This window comes from Phoca vitulina, unplaced genomic scaffold (genome assembly GCF_004348235.1).
Source record: "Phoca vitulina isolate PV1807 unplaced genomic scaffold, GSC_HSeal_1.0 scaffold7, whole genome shotgun sequence".
Lineage (NCBI taxonomy): Eukaryota > Metazoa > Chordata > Mammalia > Carnivora > Phocidae > Phoca > Phoca vitulina.
The window spans coordinates 41,132,736-41,155,122 of record NW_022589710.1 but is presented as its reverse complement, the minus strand read 5'-3'; the positions used below and the strand labels follow the sequence as shown (position 1 = coordinate 41,155,122).

The window sequence follows — 22,387 nt, the reverse complement described above, 5'->3', positions numbered from 1 at the left end:
CTCTGGAGAAAGAGCAGGGGACCCTCATGGTGATGGAGGCAGGGTGGGGAGAAGGCAGTTAGTCGGGGCAGGTCAGTAGCAATCAGGGTCCTCCAGAGTAACAGAACCAATAAGAGACCTATATCTACATCTACATCTATACCCAGATACCTAGATCCGTCTATATTGAGATCTACCTCCCTCTCTCTATATATTCATATATATATATATATGTATATATATATATGAATATATATTTCATAAAATCCAGATACATAGATCTACCTCTATCTATTCACATATATATCTCTCTCTCTTTATTCATATTCATGAATAGAGATTTATTTTAAGGAATTGGCTCATATGATCATGGGGCTGGCAAGTGTGAAGTTTGCCAGGCAGGTGGCAAGCTAGAAATTCAAGTAGGAATGATGCTGCAATCTTGAGTCCAAAGTCAATAGGTCAGGCCAGCAGGCTGGAAACTCAGGCAGGATTTCTGTGTTACAGTCTGGCGGCAGAATTCCTTCCTCAGGAAATCTCAGTTTTTGCTTTGAAGGCCTTCAACTGATTGGACAACGCCCGCCCATGTTATGGAGGGTCATCTGCTTTACTTAAAGTCAACTGATTGCAAATGTTAATCTCATCTAAAAAAATACCTTTGCAGCAACATCTGGACTAGTGTAGAAACTAGTCTACTGGTGTAGAAACTGGGCACTGTAGCCTAGCCAAGTTCACACATGAAATAAACCATCACAAGGTCCGTATGAAAAATGAGAGCAAGAAAAAAAAAAACCTGGTCTTACAGAAAACCATACACAGAAGAACCAAGAAGAGTCACAGGCCATAGAAATGTGTACTGGGAAGGTGCCTTGATGAATGATGCAATATGCCTGGAGAAAGAACCAGAAGCTCTCCTCCCAGTGGAGGCACGGTTGATAACTAAGGGCAGCTGCTCAGGCCATCCTGACCAAGAGCTGCTTTTATGAGACAAAAGGAAGTGGGAAGCTGACAGAATGGAGGACGGTGGGCTGAGAGAGGAGGGTGCTCCCGGAGTCTCAGACCTGACCCAGGATCCTGAGTGACCCATGAGATTAGGGCTCACAGGACGCAGAAGAGGTCAGGGGCCTTGGTGGACACAGGTTCTCACACAGTCTGGTACTGGGCCTAGGTTGGCACCGTGTCAGCCTCTGGAAAGGTCACGAAAGTTCTGTAAGACATAGTAAGAAGAAAGAACTAGCCCTGAGATCTTAGCCTATCCTCACTTCAGGCCTTCCTCTGTCCCTGAAGCTTTCCCTGAGGGCCCCAACCTCCAGTGAAGTCTCCCTCTACTGAGTCTAGGACTGAGTATCTGCTCCCCTCGAGGAGCTGTCACCCTTGGGACCGTGACTTGTCTGGACCATAGGTTCCTGAGAGCGAGGACTCTATGGCACCCTTCCTCATCCTTCCCTGCTCCCACCCCTGGCCCCCAGCTCCTTATTCATAGCAGAACCATGGAGTCTCTATTTAAAGGATACAGAAAGAGTATTTAGTCCAAGAACCCCTCTATTGCTTGAATCCCTGCTATGTGCCATCTCCAGCCGCGGAATTCTGTTCTAGCCTGACATTTCAGACACGGGGCCACCCACCGCTGAGTAAATGCCCAACGGTGGGGCTGAGACCACAGAGGCTGAGAAAAGAATATCTATCCCCTTGACTCATCCTGGAAAATGCTACACTCCACCCTCAGACTATCAAGCACTGGATTTTCTTAGGGGGAAAAAATCAGTAAAAGGTGACCCGCCTGGAAATTGAGAGGAGCTTATTTATGTTTCGCTGTGAAAGGAATCGTCCACCAGGCCAAGAACATTAAGGAAAACACTAGCGTTGTGTCGCCCACAATTAGCCTGAAACCTCTTCCAATACCACACGCCCACCTAGCCTCTTATCAAAAATGAATGCAATGCTGAACAATAACCCAAAATAACAAACCATGTGTTAAAAACAACCTTTCCTAAATCACGACTTGAAATTCCAGAGGCAGAAGAACTGACGGCCCCTGCCTCTGGGTTCCCTGAGTCAGCATGTGAGGGTGGCAGTCGTCTACGCCGCCGACTCAGGGCAGAGAATCCGCCGCCGAGGGGACTGCAGACACAAGAGGAGGAACAGGTAGGACCAGGTCCAAAGGCAGTGACTTTCCTGGTCTTGAAGGGCTGGGGATGTGGTCTCCAGGGGAGGACATGCTGCTGGAGCCCATAATCTTCAGGAGTGATTTATGGAACGTCGAGGAGCAGGCCCTTTTTGTTTACTTAGCCACAAAGAGTTTTAGCACCTATGGTCTCAAGCCAACTATGTGAAGAGGTTATTTTTCTTACTTGTGGACTTTGCACTTTTTCACAGGAGGGGCCAAGTGGCCCCCGGAGGACCATTTTTCCAAGCACCATGTGTGGGGCTGGCTCTGGCCTGCCACCGTGGGCCCTCCATCACACCCAGCACTGAGCTGCCATTCGGCCATCACCGATTCCCGAGTCAGAGTCATCTAGGGACTGCGAGAGCCCCCGAGAGAGGAGGGGAATGCACAGAACCATTGCTCAGGGCTCACTTCAGATCTGAGGACAGACAACAGGCCTAGAAAAGGAAAGGCCCAGAGGAGAGGCCCTGCCAGGTCAGAGAAGAAACAGCCTCACTGACAAACAGAATGGAGTCAACCCCTGAAACTGTGCTCAGGGGTGTAGCAGGTAGAGGTGGGGGTGGGGAGAACAGAAACAGAATATGCACAAATTTAAAACAGTCACCTCTTCCACTGGGATGGGTTCTTCCATCTCTTTAATCTAAAGGCCCTTTCCTCTAGCAGGTGGGTACCCAAATGAAGTGAAAATGATACCATCACCCAATCTTAACCTACAGAGGGACTTTGGACCACTGGAGGAGGGTGGTCTCTGGAGCAGATGACCCCTTCTGATGGACTAACTGGACAAGAGATGCTCTTCACCTCTGGCCCAGAATAGGTGAGGAGGCAACAAGGCTCAGTGGGATGGCTGTTCCCAAATGCCAGAGAGAACTCAAGGCAGTCAGAGGAACAGGAGTAGGGGTGGCATGGGGACACCTGGGCTTCCTTGGCAAGGCTGAAAGCAAGAGTAAGAGCCTAGCTCTCCCACTCTCGCACCCTCCACCCCAGGGCCTGGCACAGGGAAGGCTCTGCGGCTGTTTCATGGAAGTCAACAACAGCTGGAGTAGAGGCCATACAGGGTGGTGGCCAGGAGCATGGGCTTTGGGGTCAGACGGATCAGTCTCCACCACGTGTTAGCTCTGTGACCTCGGGCAGTTTCCTTCAGCTCCCTAAGTCCCAGGTTCCTTACCTGTAAAAGCAGGGTAATGATAGCACACACCCCATAGGGTCTCTGGGGGATTAAGTGAAGCAGTAGAGGCATTTAACCTGGCCCCAGAGTCAGCTCATAAATAGTCTAAGATCTTAGCCGGTCTAAGGTAGCAGTATCCTCAGCAAATGTGGAATGAACCCGGGTTTCCTGACCCATCGCCGTGAATAACTGGTCTCCTCGGTTGGACTGCAGGGATGGATCAAGCGTGGGTAATGGGAGCAGTCTGGGCCAAGTGCAGGGGATACAGAGGCACACTGCCTGTAGGCGAACTAAAAAAATTATAATGTAACTAAGAATCAGTTAGAAGAGACTTCCTTTCTATGCTCGCCATGCCAGCAACTCAAAACAAGATCAGTGATAGAACATTTCCCTGCACTGCAGTGGACCGCACCACGGCCCCCGCCCTCTGGCACACCAGGGCCCAACAGCCGGCTCCTTCCTTAGACATCACTTGCATTTCCTCCCCTTCGCACCACGTAGAGGCCTTGGCACATAGCAGTTTTTGATGGGCCTGTGACCCTGGACGAGGCCCTTGACTAGCCGGGGCTCTTTTCTGACATTGAAAATGAAGTGGTGGTACTAGATGATGCACTCTCGAGACCCACAGCCTTACAATTAGGGAGCATCTGGCGCGCTTCCCCACGGCTTGGGGACCTGATCCAAACTCCGCCTCCCATGCTCCAAACCCCGCCTCCCACACCACAAACTCCGCCTCCCACGTCCCAAACTCCGCCTCCCACGTCCCCGCGCAACCTAAGCACCAGGAAGGGGGTAAGTGAGAGGCAAGGCTGTTGGTTCCAGGTTCTCCCCTGTACCTCTCAACCCCTTCAGAGTCATGCTGTGGCTCAGAGGCCCCATCTCCAGAACAAAAGTCACCATGCCCATCCCACATCCCCGACGCCGGCTGAGGGCACCTACTCACAGGGGTGTTTGCAGTCGGGTCTCTGTAAATAGGGCGTGCTTCTGGGACAAAATGTCGTGGGTGAGGACGTGGAAGGGAAAATTACAAACCAACCATCCTGTGTAAATAATTTCTCTCTGTGGAACCTAAAATGGCCAGGCATGGTTCACCATTGTTGGAAGCACTGACTTCTGCCTTCCCACACAGAAGAAACTGAGGAGTGGAGGAAAACAAGATATAAATTCTACAGCAGATATTTCTTCAAGGATGGATCGTCCCAATATAGCATACAGGCACTTTTTAAAAAAACTTTTCCCCCAAAGCATCACTGACTCACATCCCCTCAAATTTTAGAAAAGGCTCCATCTCTCCTGCCTCATGCCATTAAGTGAGCTCATGTGACCCTTCCACCAAAAAGAATGTGAAATGCTTCCCAGTGGTTTTGCAATGACAAGTACTGAGAAGTGGCAAGCTGTGTTCTTTCTAGTTTTGCTCAGTAACTTCATTGACCTTGATCTGACAAGCTCTGTCCTTTAAGGACAAGAGCTAGCAAATAAAAATGTAGGCAAGAAGGAAGGAGGGGGCACATGCTGGGGCGGGGGTGGGGGGAGGGAATGGAAGAGATAGTTTTTAATTTGTCAAAGTGTCATAACTTCACTCTTCATCTCCCAAAACACTAATGTGTGAGTGTGTTTATAAGATATATACCCTGCCTTCTCGCAAAGCCATTTTACAAATAAACACAGAATGAGGACCCTCGGACAGAGCAGAGACCATAGCTGACTTCTAGCAAATTGGAAGGAGCCAATTGCAGTACCTTAGCGGGACCTTTAGTTTCAGGTTTTTAGTAGCAGAGGCCAAAAGAAAATGCTAGGGCACATGGTTGTTCTATCAACACCAAAGAGCGTACAAACTCACCTACGGAAAAAAACCTTCGCTGTTCAAGCAAGGCCCAGAGGCCGATCATATTCTCACCTCACCTCACCCGCCCCACCACCGCACCCCTATGTCCGAAGCAGATGCGGTGGGGTGAAGAAGCAAGACAACTGGGAAAGCTAATTTTAAAACAAGGAAAAAATGGACTGCGGGGCTGGGCTCCCTGGGGCCTCCGAATATGTGTATGGCTCCTCTCTGCAAAGGGAAGACTTGAGAAAGGCCTTTGTTGCTATGGAGAGAGCCATAGGGATAACCACCCTTCCCTGTCCCCAGCTCCATTCTCCTGGCCATGACTGACCAAGACACCTGCAGCAGATAGATGGGCAGGCGTCCAGAAGGCCAGTTATAGAAATAAACATCAAGGGTTTGCTTTTATACAGATATTTTAAATGCTCGCAAGCCCAGACCCGTCCTCGGCTGCTAACGTTAACGGATTACTCATTCTTCCTTACAATCACGTCATGTGCGACGTTCCAGGTGGCTGTGGGGTATTTGCTTACAACAGCTACCGCTGGTTTCCCTGAGAGCTGTTTATTTTTCCAGGCCTCAGGTCATTACATCACCCCGCGGTTTCTGGGCAGGCCAAGAGTGTTGGTTTGGGGGCTGGGGGATCCGGCCAGGAGGTGCCGTTGCCTCAGTGACCCCACATCCCAGTCACAGCAGCTGTCCCGGCAGGAGCTTCCCTGGTGAGGAAGGAGCAGTCCAAGTGCAGCCAAGGGGCCCGCAGCAGGCCGAGAGGAGCACGCCACTGAGGCCGGCAGGTAGGAGCAGGGCTGCTGCCAACAGCTGACCCGCCACGCGGGTGGTGACTTAGGCAAACGCTCCCACGTGTGCGGAGACGGGGCTGTTTTCATGGCAAAACTTACAAGAAATGCATTTCCACCTTGTACCCCTGGCTGACGGCTCTGTCTTGGGGAAACAGAGCTCCCCCAAGCTGCTGCGTTCGGGTGATGCCCGCAAGGAAGCTCTGCTGGGCAAAGAGGCAAGGGAGGAAAAGCAAGTTCTTTTGGATTTCATCCCCAGGGCCAGGTTCTAGGGCCTTCTCGAAATCCCAGATCAGATCATGAAAGAAGTTAACAAGGAAAGGGAAGAAAGAGACAGGGAAGGAAGAAGAGAAGTCAAATGACCCCACCAGTGGCTCCAACAGGTAGGCAGCCAAGCAGGGGCAGAGGGAGAGGGCCCATGTGCCTTGAGGGCATCGCTACGCTGCTCCAAGAGAAGAGTTAAGGCTCACACGACCATATTTCCTGAGAGTATTTCCCCAGACAAGAAAGCACAGAATTCTGTCATACGGAAAAAAAAAGAGAGAGAGAGAGAGAGAGAGAAAGAGAGACTTTTATAAATCACAGCTGTAGGAGAGTGTCTGCACATAGTAAAATTAGAAGCAGTGGGACATGGAATATGGGACAAAGAATGAGACAAGGCCTAGTTTTCGTCATTTCTTTAATCTCTTTGCTCTCGTCTATAAAATGTAGATGATTAAAAAAGATTTTTAAACTCTAGTTATATTAAAAAACGCCCTGGTAGCCAGGCATTTGATACCAAATCTCCGCAAGAGTTCATATTTGGTCCTAAAAGCAGCACAGAGTCTCTGGCCAACACTCGTATGTGAGGAAATGCCTGCTGTCAGGTTCTAGGGTGTCGGCTGGCCAGGTACAAGGGAGCTCCTGGTGCCACAGAGGCCAGAATCAGAGTCAGGAGTCCAGAGGGGCAAACCCGTCAACGCTGAGGCTGCCAAGTCCTCAGAAGGCGACCCTGACCACGGGGAACACAAGACAAAGCCTTAAAAACAAGGACCGACCCCTCCAGGAGGAGAGAGGGAGACAGGATAAGTCTGCAGGCGTATGTGTCATGTTACTGCAGAGCTTCGGCTGCCCAGTGGAACCTTGCCAACATCAACAGTCCCCAGGCCAGAAAACAAACCTGGCGTCACAGGGTCTGAGTGTGAAAGAAGGATGTTTAGGGTGTAGAAGGAACTGGGATGGCCTTCTTGCCTCTGAGAGAGAGTGGGAAGAACTCTCACCTAGACCGGCTTCTGAGTCCCACTTTGCCCTCCCCATGGGTGGGGGCTGAAGCTCACCTAACCCAGAATCTTCTGGCAAACTCTAATGGGAAACTGCCTCAGGGGCTTGACCCAGAAGCTCCAGTCCTTACCAGAGCCAGCTGCCCAGCCATGAGTTATCACTAAAGTGTCATCTGACTTCTCATCAAACCAAATGAGATAACATGAAGAGTACTTGGCACAAGATATAAAGATATGCCATCAAGAGTAGCCATTATTTTTTAAATCATTCATGATGTACCTACTCTGCATTAGGCATTTCATATATATTGTTGAATCCTCAGAAAAACCCTGCAAGGCACTAAGAACTTTGTTTCACAGATAATGAACTTTCTCGAGGTCACTTAGCCTCTCACGGGAAGCTAGCACTGGAAGCCAGGTCTATTGGTTTGTCTGATACCAAAGCCCATGCTTATGCCATTACGAGGTTTACCCCTTCTATATACAAATGATTCCCTATCCCTGCCCACAAAAGCCAGACCTCAGGAAGCTTCCCCGGCATCCCATTTGTGAGAGCACAAACCAGAACAGAATGTTGAAGCTTGGCAAAGGTTCATGTTGGATGGGGCAGGGCCACGTGAGCTGCCCAGAGTTCCTGACCTGATGATGCAGGCTTCCCTGGGCATGTTGGGAAACATCTCAGGAGTCATGGCCCCTATTTCTGCCTGGTCTGTGAGAGGGGCCAGACACCAGGAGAAAGACACCTCCATGCACACATTCCCATCCAAAAGCTTCTATTTCAGTCCCATAGGCCAAGGGCCAGCAAACTGCTCTCTGTAAGGGGTCAGATAGTAAACATTTAGGTTTTGCAGACCAGACGGTCTCTGTCACAACTATTCAACTCTACTACTGCAGCTCCAAAACAGCCATAGATGATAGGTAAATAAACGGGTAAGGCTGTGTTCCAATAAAACTTTATTTGCATGAACAGGCAGATGGCCATTTGCCAATCCCTGCCTAAATGCCTTTGTGACACCATGTCCTATGTACGTAATTCCATCAAAAGGGTCAACAGGTACTCAGTCAGTATTACCACTTGATCATGATGGAGAAAAGTCCTCAGTTTACAAGAAAATGCCTAAGGTATTGATCTCTGATAATTATTGCTTGTCTCAGTTTCTCCCAGGGAAGCTTTAGCTCTCCCTGAACTATCCTGTTCTGTACACTAACCTTCCAGACAAAACTGGGGCCAACCAGGAAAAAATGAAGGTGGCTGGGTCACACCAACAAAAGGAAGGCCGTTGTACCTGTGTGGATACCATTTCTCAATAAGACCCAATACTCATCCAACTGGCGACTACAGGGCAAGTAGGAATGGAAAGCCAAAGGACTTGTGGATCCAAACATCAAATAGCTTCACATCACCACTTTACTTCACTCCGAGAAAATAGCCCAAGAAGACAAGCAAAGATAAATCGTTTTCCCCAGCCCCACCCCTTACTAGCTGGGACCCAGGATAAGTTACTTCCTCTCTCTCAGCCTCCATCTCTACATCTGTCAGATGGAGGTGATAACATTACTTATCTCATCGGGTTGTGGTGAAGCTTCAGTGAGATAACACATGTCAAGTTGTGCAGGACCCCACAGGATGATTCCGATTTTGATGATGATGATAATGATGATGGTCTTTTCTCCTCTGTCCTCCCCCAGAGCAATCAAAGTGAGCTAGATTCTATAATAGGTATAATAGAAAGGCAACAAAGCCCTTGCCCTCACAGAGTTTAGAGCCTCGATAGAGAAATTAACCACTGGTAGATGAAAAAGAAGCAATTTCTGGAAGCAACTGCTAAATGTCAAGTGAGTGTTCCAGGCAAATGGTGCTGTAGAATTTCAGAGCGCTGGCCCTCATATCTGCCACCTGGTCACAGAGAGAGAATAAAGCCTCACCCTGGGGCTCTGCAGACCTGGTGCAGGGAATGGGGGGACCACTGGCAGATGTCACTTCCAGGTAGCCCAGGCACCAAAACCATGTCTCTTTGACTTATCCTATTTGCCTAACAGCAAGAGGGGAGGTGGAAGAAGGTTCTACAAAGAAGCTTTTGCTCACAATGACAATCACAAATTCTTTCCTTATTAAAGAATGCTCACTGTAAGCGGTATCATTAACATTGCCATCTTTCCTACCACAATGATGATAACAATAAATAATGTCCTTTCAGTTTATCTTGCACTTACTATTTATCACTTAGCCCGGCACTGCTTAAGTACCAGATAGACAGTATCTCAGTTAACCTTTACTCACAACCTTTCGAGGGGAAGATCATGATCCCAGATGGAGAACTGAGGCTCTGGGTGGGATTATTTCACTTGCCTGGGTCACTCGCTAAGTGCTGGAGCCAGAAAGTGAACGCAAGTTTTGCTGATTCCAACGCCTGTGCTTTAAACATGGCACTATTCTGTCAAAGACTGGTCCACAGGACTCACATAGTCTTCTTCGCACCCCATCATCCCATACCTCCAGCTCTTATCAAACAGAGAACCGGACACATGCAGAGGTACTGACCAGCCCACGTCACAGAGAAAATCAACCAATGCTGCATGGATTCACCTCAACGGGTAACTCACTTTGCACAATCAAGTTCCCCCACTACCATCTTTAGGATAGAGCTGGCATACAGCTAAACCTACAGGGGGCCAATGACAGCCCACTCATTAATTAACAGTCTTGTAAAACTCTGCCCATCAGTTCAAAGGGATGGATCTTTTGTTTATAGACCTTGATATCCATAAGGAAAAAATGATATGGCTGAAATGAAATTCACCAAATTTATGCAGGCATAAATTATGCAGAGGGGCATTTCTCATACTAAAGTCTTAAGCTGAAAGAAGGATAATTTCCCCACGATAGAGATACAGATTGGGTTTGTTAATAAATTTTTCTCTTGGTGGACATCTGGTCTTTACTGATGGTAAATGAACTTTATTGACTTTGGTCTTCATTGATGATAAATGAACTCTATGAATGAGTCCTACAAATCTGATCACCCTCCAAAAATTATCACCTTTCTGTAAGGGGTTCAGCCAATACCAAAACCTGACCACTCACAAGACCCTCAAAAGATCAGACCAGAAAAGACATGACTGTAAGCAACTATTTGGAGCCTTAAAAAACACACAGAACCAAGTCTCTTATGGCTTGAAGTCCAGCTTTTCCATGCCAGGTCATGTTTTTCAAATTCTTCTGCATGGCATATAGAGAGTCAATTAAAATAGTAAAACATACAGTCAAAAGCTTTTTGCTAAAAGGATCAGCTCCTCACGAAAGATGATCCCTGAGCTACTGATTGAAGAAAATTAAAGTTGAAAGGGATTCACTCCTCTGATCTCGCTTTACAGCTATAGAAGTTGAAAACAAGACAGGTTAAATGACCTGCCCAAGCCCATACAACAGGTAGTCATGGACCAACCATGGGGCAACCACAGGAAAATCAGGCACGTATACAATCCTAGGCAGATTATTTACCTGAATTCCTTACATTGGTGTTGTTCAGTTTGGAGTCCTTGATTACCAAGTGCTTAATCCATAGAGTAGGGGCTGTAATTTCTGGGGAAAAAAAAAAAGAAGAAGAAGAGAGAAAATAAAATCTGGGCAAAGGGAGTGGTTAACTTGGAGGGCGGCCCCCAGACTTCAGGAGCTTTTTCTAAAGCCTGAGGCATCAAGGCTTTGAGCTTTCTCCCTCATTTCACATCCACTTTGTCTCAGTGCCTTCTCCCTTCTCACTACGGAAGCTCCTCTCCCCGCCAGCTCATAGGAGCCAACCAGGGCCTCCCCTGCTCAGAGGCAGAGTGGTCTAAGTCCAGAGGCGCTGAGCTGCTCCATCCAGGAATCAAAATATTATCCCAGGAGGTGAGGAGCATGGGCCAAGCCAAGTCTCTCTCAGCTGCTTCCCTGGAAGAAGATTTAAAGGGGATAAATCAACAAATGAATGCCAAACAAACCACAGAGACCATTTTGAAGGAAACGGCTGAGCCACAACAGATTTCAGCTTGCTGAGACTCTGTTCCACATGGGAAGGAAAGTGATGAGTCCAATGTGTGCGTCAATATCCTTCCTCATGGTTTCTCATGAACAGAGGCTGAATCCCTCCATCCAGAGAGCTTGGGGGGCCTCTAGGCCGTTCAAGGCTTGGGTCACACAGTGGACAAGTGGTATGAGAATTGGGAGGACCCTGAACACACTGAAGAGTGGTGAGTTCTTTAGTGAAATTGTTGGGGCGATCTCCCAAGGTGACACGGTCTCCATTTCCCACTGATCCCTCAAGATCCAGACTTGCCAAAAATCCAGATTTGTGGATCACAGAAACATCTGAATTTCTAGGCATGAACACACATATATGTGTTCCACTAAATGACCAGTTGTAAAGGAGAGCTCACATTTCAATCCTTCCACCTAGAGCTGAGCCTCTGCTAGGGACATCTGCAGCCACAGTACCAACAGTGGCAGAATTTCTTTTCATTCCTGTCTCCCTGTCCAGTCTCGTGATTCGGGTCTGGATACACTCAACTGAAAGCTACTCAAAGCTTGCTGTATATTGCACTGAGAGCCGAACCTCATTGTCAGACTTTCTACAAACTGCACTCTGCCAAGCTTCATACTCCTCCTCATGGGAACCTGGAGTATATGGCAAAGCACACTGAAGAATGTAGGCCATGAGCAGTTCAAACTCAAATAGAGACCAGCCTTCTGCACCCAACGCTCCTCTTGCCTACTCCTCATACCTTCAGGGACGTTCAGCCTCTATCTTACTACCAGCTACACTATTTCTCTTGCCCTAGAATTCTCTCTCAAATGCTCTCAAGGTCCAACTTAGCCAAACCAGGTCCACTAACCAATCTCTTTCCTCCTACTTTCCTACCATACCTCATCCCCACCATACTCTCCCCTCTGCCCATTCCAGTCCCCCCACTGCAATGCCCTGATTCTTCCCTTCCCCTTTCAAGATCCAGCCCAGGTCCCATCTGTTCACATAGTCTTTCTCCAGACCACTGTGATCTCTTTCTTCAAAAAATGTCCACTACGATAAAAACTGAGACCATATAATTTAACACATAAAACTCTCCAGTAGTTGCCATTGTCTTGAGAGCAAAGGCTTCGTCTCAACTATTCCTTCTTTGTCCCCCAGAGGCCTAGTACAATGCTAGGCACAGAAAAGGAACTTGTAAGTTTGGTTCATCTACTGAAGGGACAGTGCTGGCCTGTCTTTCTCAGCCATGGCTCTTTGGTCTTGGCAGCTCGAAGGGTCCATCCAGGCTGTGTTATTGTTGGACATCGGCGGCCAGGCAGGAAGCCTGGCTAGAACAGAGGGCCTTTCCAGAAGTAGAGAGTGTACCAGTTCCTGGGAGGATTTGCATTTTTTTAAAGGTTAAAACAACCCAGCTTAAACTGGGAAAAATTGAAATTAAAAATGAAAAAAACTAATAATAAAGCTTATACAAACATCCAAAGGAAAGACGTTCCTCAAATATAAAAATGGGTGGGAGCATATGAGTCGGAAGTAAGCTTACCATCTCCATCGAACACGGGCTGAGTCTCCATCGTGGGTGTCGGCTTTGACCCGTCATCTGAATTGAGGGTTAAAAAGAATCGAAAAGAGACTACCATTATTGAGGTAAATACTATCTACTCTCCAGCACTGTTGAATGGTTGGGGTTTGCACATGGCCCGGCCAAGTCCCAATGAAGAGACCAAAGAGAAAGGAAAGAAAGAAAGAAAGAACAGGAAGAAAAAAAGAACCCCAGAGAAACACCAACAGTAAGACAAACCCAGGTGTATGTTCACCATCCCAGGGGAGGGACAAAAGGGAACTCAACTGTCATGACTTTGGAGGGCCCTTCCCCATCAACCTGCGTGTACCGGCATGATGACTCTGTCAGCCCTGGTCCTCCCCACAGGAAAGCTGGGGTGGGGGGGGGGGGGGGTGTGCATCTTCCCCAGCAGGCCTGAGTTTTTGGCCAGGCATGTTAGGATAAGGTTGGTGTACTTTGTGGCATCAAATTCTGGTGTCCCCAGTTCCTTCCTGCCCTTCTGTGAAAGGTATCAGACTAGTACCTAGTGGCCCTCATTGAAGAGCTTCAGGAAAACAAGAGACTGTGGTGTATTCCCTCCTGAACACCTAGCTATTTCTCTATCCTCTACATAAATAAATAAATATAAAATAAATGATTGAATAAAATGACAAAAAAATTAGTTAATGCTTGGAGAATATAGTGTTCCGTTGTACAAGATCTCTGGGGGATGGTGTAATCATCCCACTGCCTGAGAACAAGGGACTCTTCTTCCCCCAGCCCCTCCCAGGGAGAACGCAGAGAAATCTCTAAAAAGGAAGAAAAGGCAGGAAGGACCATCCTCTCTCCAGTATGCTGAACTGAAGAGAATCAGGAATCCTTAGAACACTTCTAACTGTGAAACATTGTGCCCTCCCATTCCCAGTGAGAGGTGGGGGCAAACAAAATAGAAGGGGATGTGAGAAACTGAACCCTGGATTGGCCTTGAAATTTCTACCATAGATGATGGGAGCACGAAGTTCCCAGTAACAAAGTGCTAATGCACATCGTTCCAACAGAGTCAGCAGCTATCTGTAGAGCAAGAACCTCGGCAGGGCAGGAGTGAGTGTGGACTTTACCACCTTTCAGGACTCTGGGTTACTTTCATCAAGATCCCCCAAAACCTTAGTGCAGGGCAGTTCCTCTCAACTTTTTTTCATTACTGTCCACCTAAAGAGCATTTTCAGATTTTTTTTTCCTAATCGCCTTCCTGATGAAATATTAATAACACAGATACACTGTGTATCTGTTGATGTACTATGTGTATATCTGCGCTTTATATGTAAAAAGAGCAAGAGTGCTTTTGTCCCCCCTCCCCAATCAATCTCGCCTTCTTGGTATCTCTGCCTCCATCGAGAATACATAGTTTAGAGATTTCTCTGCGTTCCCCCTGGGAGGGGCTGGCGGAAGAAGAGTCCCTTGTTCTCAGGCAGTGGGATGATTACACCATCCCCCAGAGATCTTGTACAACGGAACACTATATTCTCCAAGCATTAACTAATTTTTTTGTCATTTTATTCAATCATTTATTTTATATTTATTTATTTATATTTGTTTTGCCAATGGTTCTTATTTTTAAGTTTTTGGTTATTATAATTGGTATTTATTTATTTTAATGGAAGAATAATTAACATACAATATTGTATGAGTGTCAGGTGTACAACATGGTGAGTTGATGTTCATACACGTTACGGAATGGTCACCACAGTTTGTCTAGTTACCATCTCTCGTCACACCAAGGCTTTGCAATAGTATTGACTATATTCCCTATGCTGTACATTACATCCCCGTGTCTTATTTATTTTATAACTGGAAGGTTGTACCTCTTAATCCCCTCCACCGGGTTCATTAACTATGGAGAATGCAAGTTCTCAGAGTCTCAGCGACGCCAGTCACATCACCCATAATAACAACCCTCTGCCATTTGGAGCTCCCAAAACCTTTGGCCGACTTCCCTGCATCTTATCAGGGAGGGAGGAAAAACACAGAGTTCTGATCCCTTTCTTACACCAACACCCCACCCTTGGGGTGTTCCGACTGGAGAGCTGGAGAGACCCTAATCATGGTTGGAGGCTGAGGCCAGCGGCCCGACCGTTGCGTGACACATGACCCTGCTATCATGCTCCTGTGCTGACACCAAGACGCAGCTCCCACCGGGGCCGAGGCAATCCTGCACCATCTGACAATCATCCCAAGGAACGAGATACAGCAGGGGGAGAGGAGTTAACTTGCTGGATATCTTATTTGCCGCAAACTGGGAGTCCAGAACAGGCATCTTTTGATGCAAAGCCGTGTAAGTTTGATCTGGAAGTCATTGAGGGAGAATAAACACAGAGCAGAACCACACAATGTCATTTTTTAAAATAGCATCACTTCCCCTGACTCTATTAACACCTCTTTCCATTGAATTCAATGAGCCACTGAATGAAGTCTTTTGGCAGCTGCAATGCACATTTGGTTGCTCCTGCCGGATGCAGAGTTCACAGTCTAAGTACCCCAGCACGGTGTGCTCAGCCCCTCCACGTGGGGTGGCCTCACTTTAGGGGCCTTAAGAGTCACAAAGGGAAAGTGAGAAATCAAACATTCCCAGAGGGACAATGGTGAGAACCCAAGTGAAAAATGGCTCCTGCAAGATTTTAATATTCAACTACAATCCTCCCATATTCCAAGAGCCGTAGCTCTCTCCGGAGCAGGCTAACAGAAAACATTCTGCTTCTTTCTACCATCAACCAGATGAGAGTCTGGGACTGCCCATCTGGTGTAGCAATCAGCAAATGCCTGTTGCTCAAGGAGAGGAAGAAGTGTTTCCAGTCTCCCGGGGAAGTTTGGCACTTCTGCAGGCCAAGGACCTCCACGGTCGCCCAGATGCAGGCCCGGAGCCCACACTGCATGAAGGCACGTGCAGGGAGTGAATCTTCTGCAGGGCAGCGTCACCAAGGTGAGAAGAGACAGCTGTGCCGCCGCAATGGCGGCCCTAGATGGAAATCCTTATAAAGTGAGAAAAGACAAAGTGCCCGCTGCCAGGAGAACCACCTGTGTGATTCAGCTGCCCAAAGGATGAGAAGCCAAGCCAAAGCCAACAGGACCCTCTGACCATCATCTCTGGGCACCTGGGCACCTGGCTCCCAGCCCGGCAAACAAGCGCACCCTTCTACCAAACACAGGTCCAAGGCCTGGGTCCAAGGTCCACATCAGTTCTGCTTCCCGGCAAGCCTTGGGACAATACCAGGCCCCACACTGAGTCCTGGGGAGAGAGAAAAGCTTCCACTCAGTCTCCCAGTCTCCAGTGGGGTCACACTCCAGATCCTGGCTGTATATCCAATAAACTGGGTAACCCGAACCCCTCACTTTTCTTCTCTGGGCAGTGATATCCTCTTCTAAAAATGAAGGATGCCTGCCTCCCCAGTCTTGGGACAAGGTGCAGGAGTAAAGACTTTAAAGGCTCAGGAGCAAGGACTTTAAAAGTATAAATACCACGAGTATAAACCATCTTATCCAACTGCTTACTTTTAAAAAATTGGATTTACAAAATTAAAATCCTATCAAAGTTTTTAAATTAAAAAAATAAACTTTTCAACTCAGTAAGAAAGAAGATGAACAACCTAATTTTAAAATGAACAAAATATTTTAATAGACATTTCATCAAAGAAGATGCATGGACAGCTAAGAGATACATGAAAAGATGCTCAACATGATTAGTTGCTAAGAAAATGCAGATTAAAACCACAATGAGGTACCACTATGTACCTACTAGCATGGCTAAAATTTTAAAAATAGGAAATACCAAATGTTGGCAAGGGTGTGGAGAAACTAAAACCCTCATTCATTGCTGTGGGAATGTAAAATGGAGTAGCCATATTGGGTAACAGTTCGGCAATTTCTTTGAAATGTTAAACATAAACTTACCATTCGACCCAAATACTCCGCTCTTGGGAATCCATCCAAGAAAAAGAAAAACAGGTCCACCCAGAGACATGTATGCAAATATCCATAGCAGCATTACTTATAATAGCCTCAAACTGGAAACAATCCAAATGTTTGTCAACTGGTGAACAAACAAATGGTGATATACCCATATAATGGAATATTACTCAACAATGAAAAATAACGAATTCCAAATACATAACAACACAGATAAACTTCAAAAACATTAGACTAAATGAAAGAAGCCATGTACTAATGCTACATATTGTAGGATTCCACTTAGGTGAAATGCCCAGTAAAGATAAGTCTATAGAGTCCAGATCTGTAGTTGCCCGGGGCTGGAGGAGGCAGTGGGGTGTCACTATAAATGGGTACAAGGTTTCTTTTTGGAATGATGGAAATGTTCCCTGGTGATGGCCACATGATGCTCTAAATGTGCTAAATTCCTTGAAGTGTACATTTATGATGGGTAAATTTTATGGTATGTAATTATGCTTCAATAAAGCTGTTAACACAAAAGGGAGGTAGGGCCAATGTCATCTCAGACCCAACCTCAGGCAGCATAGCTGAATTATTTCAGTGACCCTTAACTGGCAGGGAGACTCCCATATATTTTATCTGAATCTCAGTTGACATATATGTACATGATGATGTGATCCCCGGTGCTCATCATTGGTGGTTCTTTTAGACCTCAGATAGTAGGACTATAGTTCTCTTTAACACCACAACACTCTTCCAGAACAAGGAGAAGAGGATAGAACACTGAAAAAAGCCAATTCAAAGATTATCATTTGTCTTACAGGGAGAAAAATGTAAATTTGGAAACACTAAAGAAAAAAATAAAATAAAAAATTAAAACAGTAAAATAAAAAGCAAGGCAAGCTTACATTCATGAATGAATGAATGAGGAAAACCTGACAGAATTTCTCAAGGATGATGTCAAGATCAACAATAATGAGGCTACATTTTGCAACACTCAGTTTCTGGCAGGTGGCTTTCCTCATCTAGTCTCACCACAGGCCAGCACAGAGGAAGTCACCAGGCAGATAAAAAGAGATGGAGTCTCAGAGCAAGAAAGTGATTTGCTCCAGGCCCAGAGGCAGTGAGCAGCTCTGGAAACTGCCCAGACCCAGAGCCCTGGCGTTTGGCCTTCCAATTTCTCCAACCCCCAACCATGCCTCGTCCTTAAGGTGCAGCCCCAGAAAGCTGCAGCCCCCGCACGGGCTCTGCAAGGCTGTCCAGACAGTGGGTTTGTGTGACAGCACAATTCCTTGCCCTGCGAGAAGGCCTGACCCACGCACAGACAGCTGGAAGTCACTTCGACCCCCGATGACACCATTCAAAGCCTCCTCTGTTTGGCTTTTTGATTCCTGATTGACATTCGCTGGCAAGTGGAGATAAATGCGGGCTGAGGACAATGTTGATCCGCTCTGACTATTCTCAGCGAAAGACTTTTCAGAATAACAAACAAAACAAAACAAAAACTCAAAAACATTGGTGTGCTTAAGGGACTGAATAGAGCCCAAGAGGTCCAGGGAAGCAGGGCCGGGGCTTTCAAGGGGCTGGCAAGTCCATTGAGGAGTTAATTGTTTGGGTGTACAATGAGTTTATTCTGACCACATACAAAGAGCTTTCTCTTTCAGGTCCTTCAAAAGCAAATGTGTCAAAGGGGCCAGAGGAGGAATCTGTATTAATGGCATCTCTTGGGGTCTCTGAGACTGCGGAGCCTTGGAGAATGAGGAAAAAAGAAATCACCACCCCCCTCCCGAGATTCGGAAGGTCTCTCCACGATCCCAAGTCCCCTTCGATTCTTGGGCTCTGCCCAAACCATGTCCATCACCGGCCACCCTCCCTCTTGAATTCTTTTAGGCTGCCATTGGTCATCTTTTACAAAGGCATGGAGATAAACTTCAGCCTGGCAGAAGTACTGGAAGGTTGTTGCTTTTGATGGGACCACATTTATGCCAGAGCCGCCAGCCCCCTCAGCGTGTGACTCAGGGACCCAGGGTGGAAGTCGAAATGATGTATTCTGGGCATCACAGGGAGACAACGGTGCCTGTTTGCAAAAGTCCCTTAAGACCCTAGCTCTAATCATACCAGGAGGAGGACGGAATTTTAGTGAACATTTCCTGAGATGCATGTCCCATGAACAATGAGGCTCAGAAATGTACTATGAGCTGTCCTAATCCTGACCTTTGACAACAGGGGTTATCTGGGCACCTCAGGTCCTTTCCAGAGCAAGAGATCAAGGTTTTACATTCCGTCTACCCACCTGCATGCTCCATCCCAAAAGAAGTAAAAACAAGCTCAAAGCCGTCTTTTTGCAACAATTCCCTACATCCTCAAGCTCCACATTCCCCCAAATAAGAGTAAAAACATGATGCCGGTGAAAAAAATAGACCAGACATGGAAGAAGAAGAGGAGAAAGAGGAGGAGAGAAAGGAGGGGAGAGAAGGTGGGAGGAGGGGAGAGGAGGAACCACCAGCAGCAGAGTCAGTTCCGAGCTGGGGTCAAAGAGAACTGGGCTAGTTTTTTAACTCTTTAGTTTAAAATAATGATAGATTCCCAGGAAGTTGCAAAAATAATACAGGGAAGTTCCATGTACACTTCACCCAGTTTTCCCCAGTGGTAACATCCCATAGTGAACATCAATATATAGGTAACCTCATTATTGTACAATATCAGAGTCAGGACATTGATAGTGGTGTCGTCCATAGACCTTATTCACATTCCATCAGTTTTATACGTACTCATTTGTGTATGTGTGTTGGGGGGGTATTTCTATGCAGTTTTATCCATGTGCAGATTTGTGTAACCACCGGCACAATTAAAATACAGAACTATTCCGTCACCACAAAGATCTCCCTCTACAGCCCCTTTATCATCACACTTGCCCTCCTCCACCCCATCTCTCACCCTGGGCAACCACTAATCCTTTCTCCATCTTTATAATCTTGTCTTTTCTAGAATGTTACATAAATGGAATCAGGCAGTAAATGACCTTTTGAAACCAGCTTCTCCCACTCTGCATAATGCCCTTGAGAGCCATCCAAGTCGTGGTTTGCACACACCAACACTCTGTACCCTCTTGCTGCTGAGTCGTATTCCATGGGGCGGAGGCACAGCTGTGTTTCATCCACCGAAAGACATCTGAGTTGTTTTCCTCTTCAGTTACCCCAGATAAGGCTGCCATGATCATCCATGTATGGGTTCTTGGGTACACACAAGTTTTCATTTCTCTGGAATAAATGCTCAGGGGTGCCCTTGCTAGTTTATATGATAAGTGTATGTTTCGTTGTTTACTCTTTAAAGAAACTTCCAAAGTGGGCGCCTGGGTGGCTCAGATGTTAAGCGTCCGCCTTCGGCTCAGGTCATGATCCCAGGGTCCTGAGATCGAGCCCCACATCGGGCTCCCTGCTCCATGGGAAGCCTGCTTCTCCCTCTCCCACTCCCCCTGCTGTGTTCCCTCTCTCGCTGTGTCTCTGTCAAATAAATAAATAAAATCTTTAAAAAAAAAAAAAAAGAAAAGAAACTTCCAAAGTATTTTCCAGAGTGTGTATCACTTTACATTTTTACCAACAATGTATGAAAGATCCACTTTCTCCAGAGCCTTACCAGCATTTGGTATTGTCACTATTTTTTTTTTATCCTAGCTCTTCTAACAGGTGTGTAGTGATATCCTATCATGATCTTAATTGGCATTTCTTTACGGCTAATGATGTTGAACATCTTTTTTGTATGCTTATTTGCCTTCCGCATATGAGCTCTGGTAAAATGTCTATTCATGGATTTTTCCCATTTTTTAAGTGGAATTGCTTTTCAACTGGCTGAGTTTCTGAGAGCTCTCTACATGTTCTAGATAGCAGTCCTACGTCAGATATATGGTTTGTAAGTATTTCCTCCTAGTCTGCACTTTTTTTGTTCTCTTAACAAGATCTTTCAGAGCAAGTTCTTAATTTCAATTAGGTCCAATTTCTCAACTTTTCAATTTTTTGGATCATGTGTTTGTTGTTCTAAGACATAAAAGCCCTAGGTTCACCTAGCTATAGTTTCTGAGAATCTCCTCCTATGTTTTCTTCTACAAGTTTTAATAGTTTTACATTTTACATTTAAGTCCAAGATCCATTTTCAATTCATTTTGTTAAGATATGAGGTTTGGGTTGAGGGTTTGGGGCTTCTTGTTTGTGTTTTTGCCTATGGATGTCCAATCGCTACAGCGTCATCCTCCTCTGAACCGCTCTATGCCCCTGTCCCATCAGTTTGCCAGCCTTGTGCAGGCCTTTCTATGGGTTCTTTACTCTGCTCCACTGATCTATGTGTTCATCCCTTGGCCAACGCCACACTGTCCTGATTACTAGAGCACTATAAGTCTTAATCAGAGTATTATGATTTCAACTTTGTGACATTCTGGAAAAGGCAAAATTATGGAGGGAGTAAAAAGATCAGGGGTTGCTAGGGGTGGAGAGCTGGGAGGATTTTTAGGGCAGCGAACATACTCTGCATGATACTGTAACGGTGGACACGTGCCATTTTACATCTGTCCATTCCCACAGAAAGTACAACACCAAGAGTGAGCCCTAACGTAAACTACAGACCTTGGGAGATAATGACGTGTCAGTGAAGACTCACTAATTGTAACAAATGTGCCACTCTGGTGTAGATGTTGATAGTGGGGAAGCTCTGCCTGTGTGGGGGCAGGGGCTGTATGGGAATGTGTGTACTTTCCTCTTAATTCTGCTGTGCACCTAAAACTGCTCTAAAAAAAAAAGAAGTCATTTTTAAAAAAGGAAATGAAACAAACATTTTTAAAAGGGGAGAGATCACTGCATTTGTTCAGAAGAACACAGGGAAGCATGAATTCAAAATTCATCAAGGGTCATGGGGGAGTAAAGCATTAAAGATCTCTTTGTTTTAAAAAATCAGAGTGATACCTCCCACTTAATTTTTCATTTTAAAATTGTTTTAGCTATTCTAGCTCCATTGCCTTTCCATGTAAACTTTCAAATAAGTAGCTCCTGGATCTCAGTTTTCTTTCAGCAGGCACAGAATTGGTGATACAACAGGACCCGAGAGTGGCAATTCGTTGGCCTCTCCCCCAGGAGCTGTGTGGCACTCAGAGCTGGAGAGTGTGGCTCAGATGTGGCCCGGAGGCCTTTGTGCCCACACGCAGAAATCCCTGCTTCCATCCAGGTTCCTGGGCCACGCCTGAAACTGAACTCACTCAGTCAAGGAACAGTGAGCCAATGAACATATTCTCAATGGCCTGTCAATCTCTGAGTCCTCACCTGGACGTGTGGGGCCCCACAAAGGTACCAGGCAGAAGGATCAAGAACTGGAATGGGAAGTCATCAGAGAGGGAGACAAACCATGAGAGACTCTTAACTATAGGAAACAAACTGAGGGTTACAGAAGAGAGGGTGGTGGGGGGATGGGGTAGCCGGGTGATGGGCATTAAGGGGGGTAGGTGATATGATGAGCACTGGGTATTATATGCAACTGATGAATTATCGAACTCTGCATCAAAAACTAACGATGTACTATATGTTGGCAAACTGAATTTAAATTAAAGAAAAAAAAAAAAAAGAACTTGCTAGTGGGCCATGCTCATCCCAGGCACCTTCTCCAAGGGTCTTTCCTTAGAGGCTCTGGCCATGGGAACTACCAACCAGGGCTGTGTGGTGGGGC

General features: G+C 46.5%; 1 protein-coding gene across 4 annotated transcripts in view; it reads right to left on the bottom strand.

Annotated features, from left to right (window-relative positions):
* Nucleotides 1–22,387, bottom strand: part of SMOC1 (SPARC related modular calcium binding 1) — a 152,238-nt gene that overhangs the window by 25,286 nt on the left and 104,565 nt on the right. For 3 of the 4 annotated variants that reach the window (XM_032405423.1, XM_032405424.1, XM_032405426.1), the window contains exons 6-7: nucleotides 12,740–12,829; nucleotides 10,698–10,778 (exon numbers count right to left, since the gene is read on the bottom strand). In XM_032405423.1, the coding sequence (XP_032261314.1) occupies nucleotides 10,698–10,778; nucleotides 12,740–12,829 (171 nt within the window). The remainder of the gene's footprint in view (nucleotides 1–10,697; nucleotides 10,779–12,739; nucleotides 12,830–22,387) is intronic. The other variant, XM_032405425.1, reaches the window with a different exon arrangement.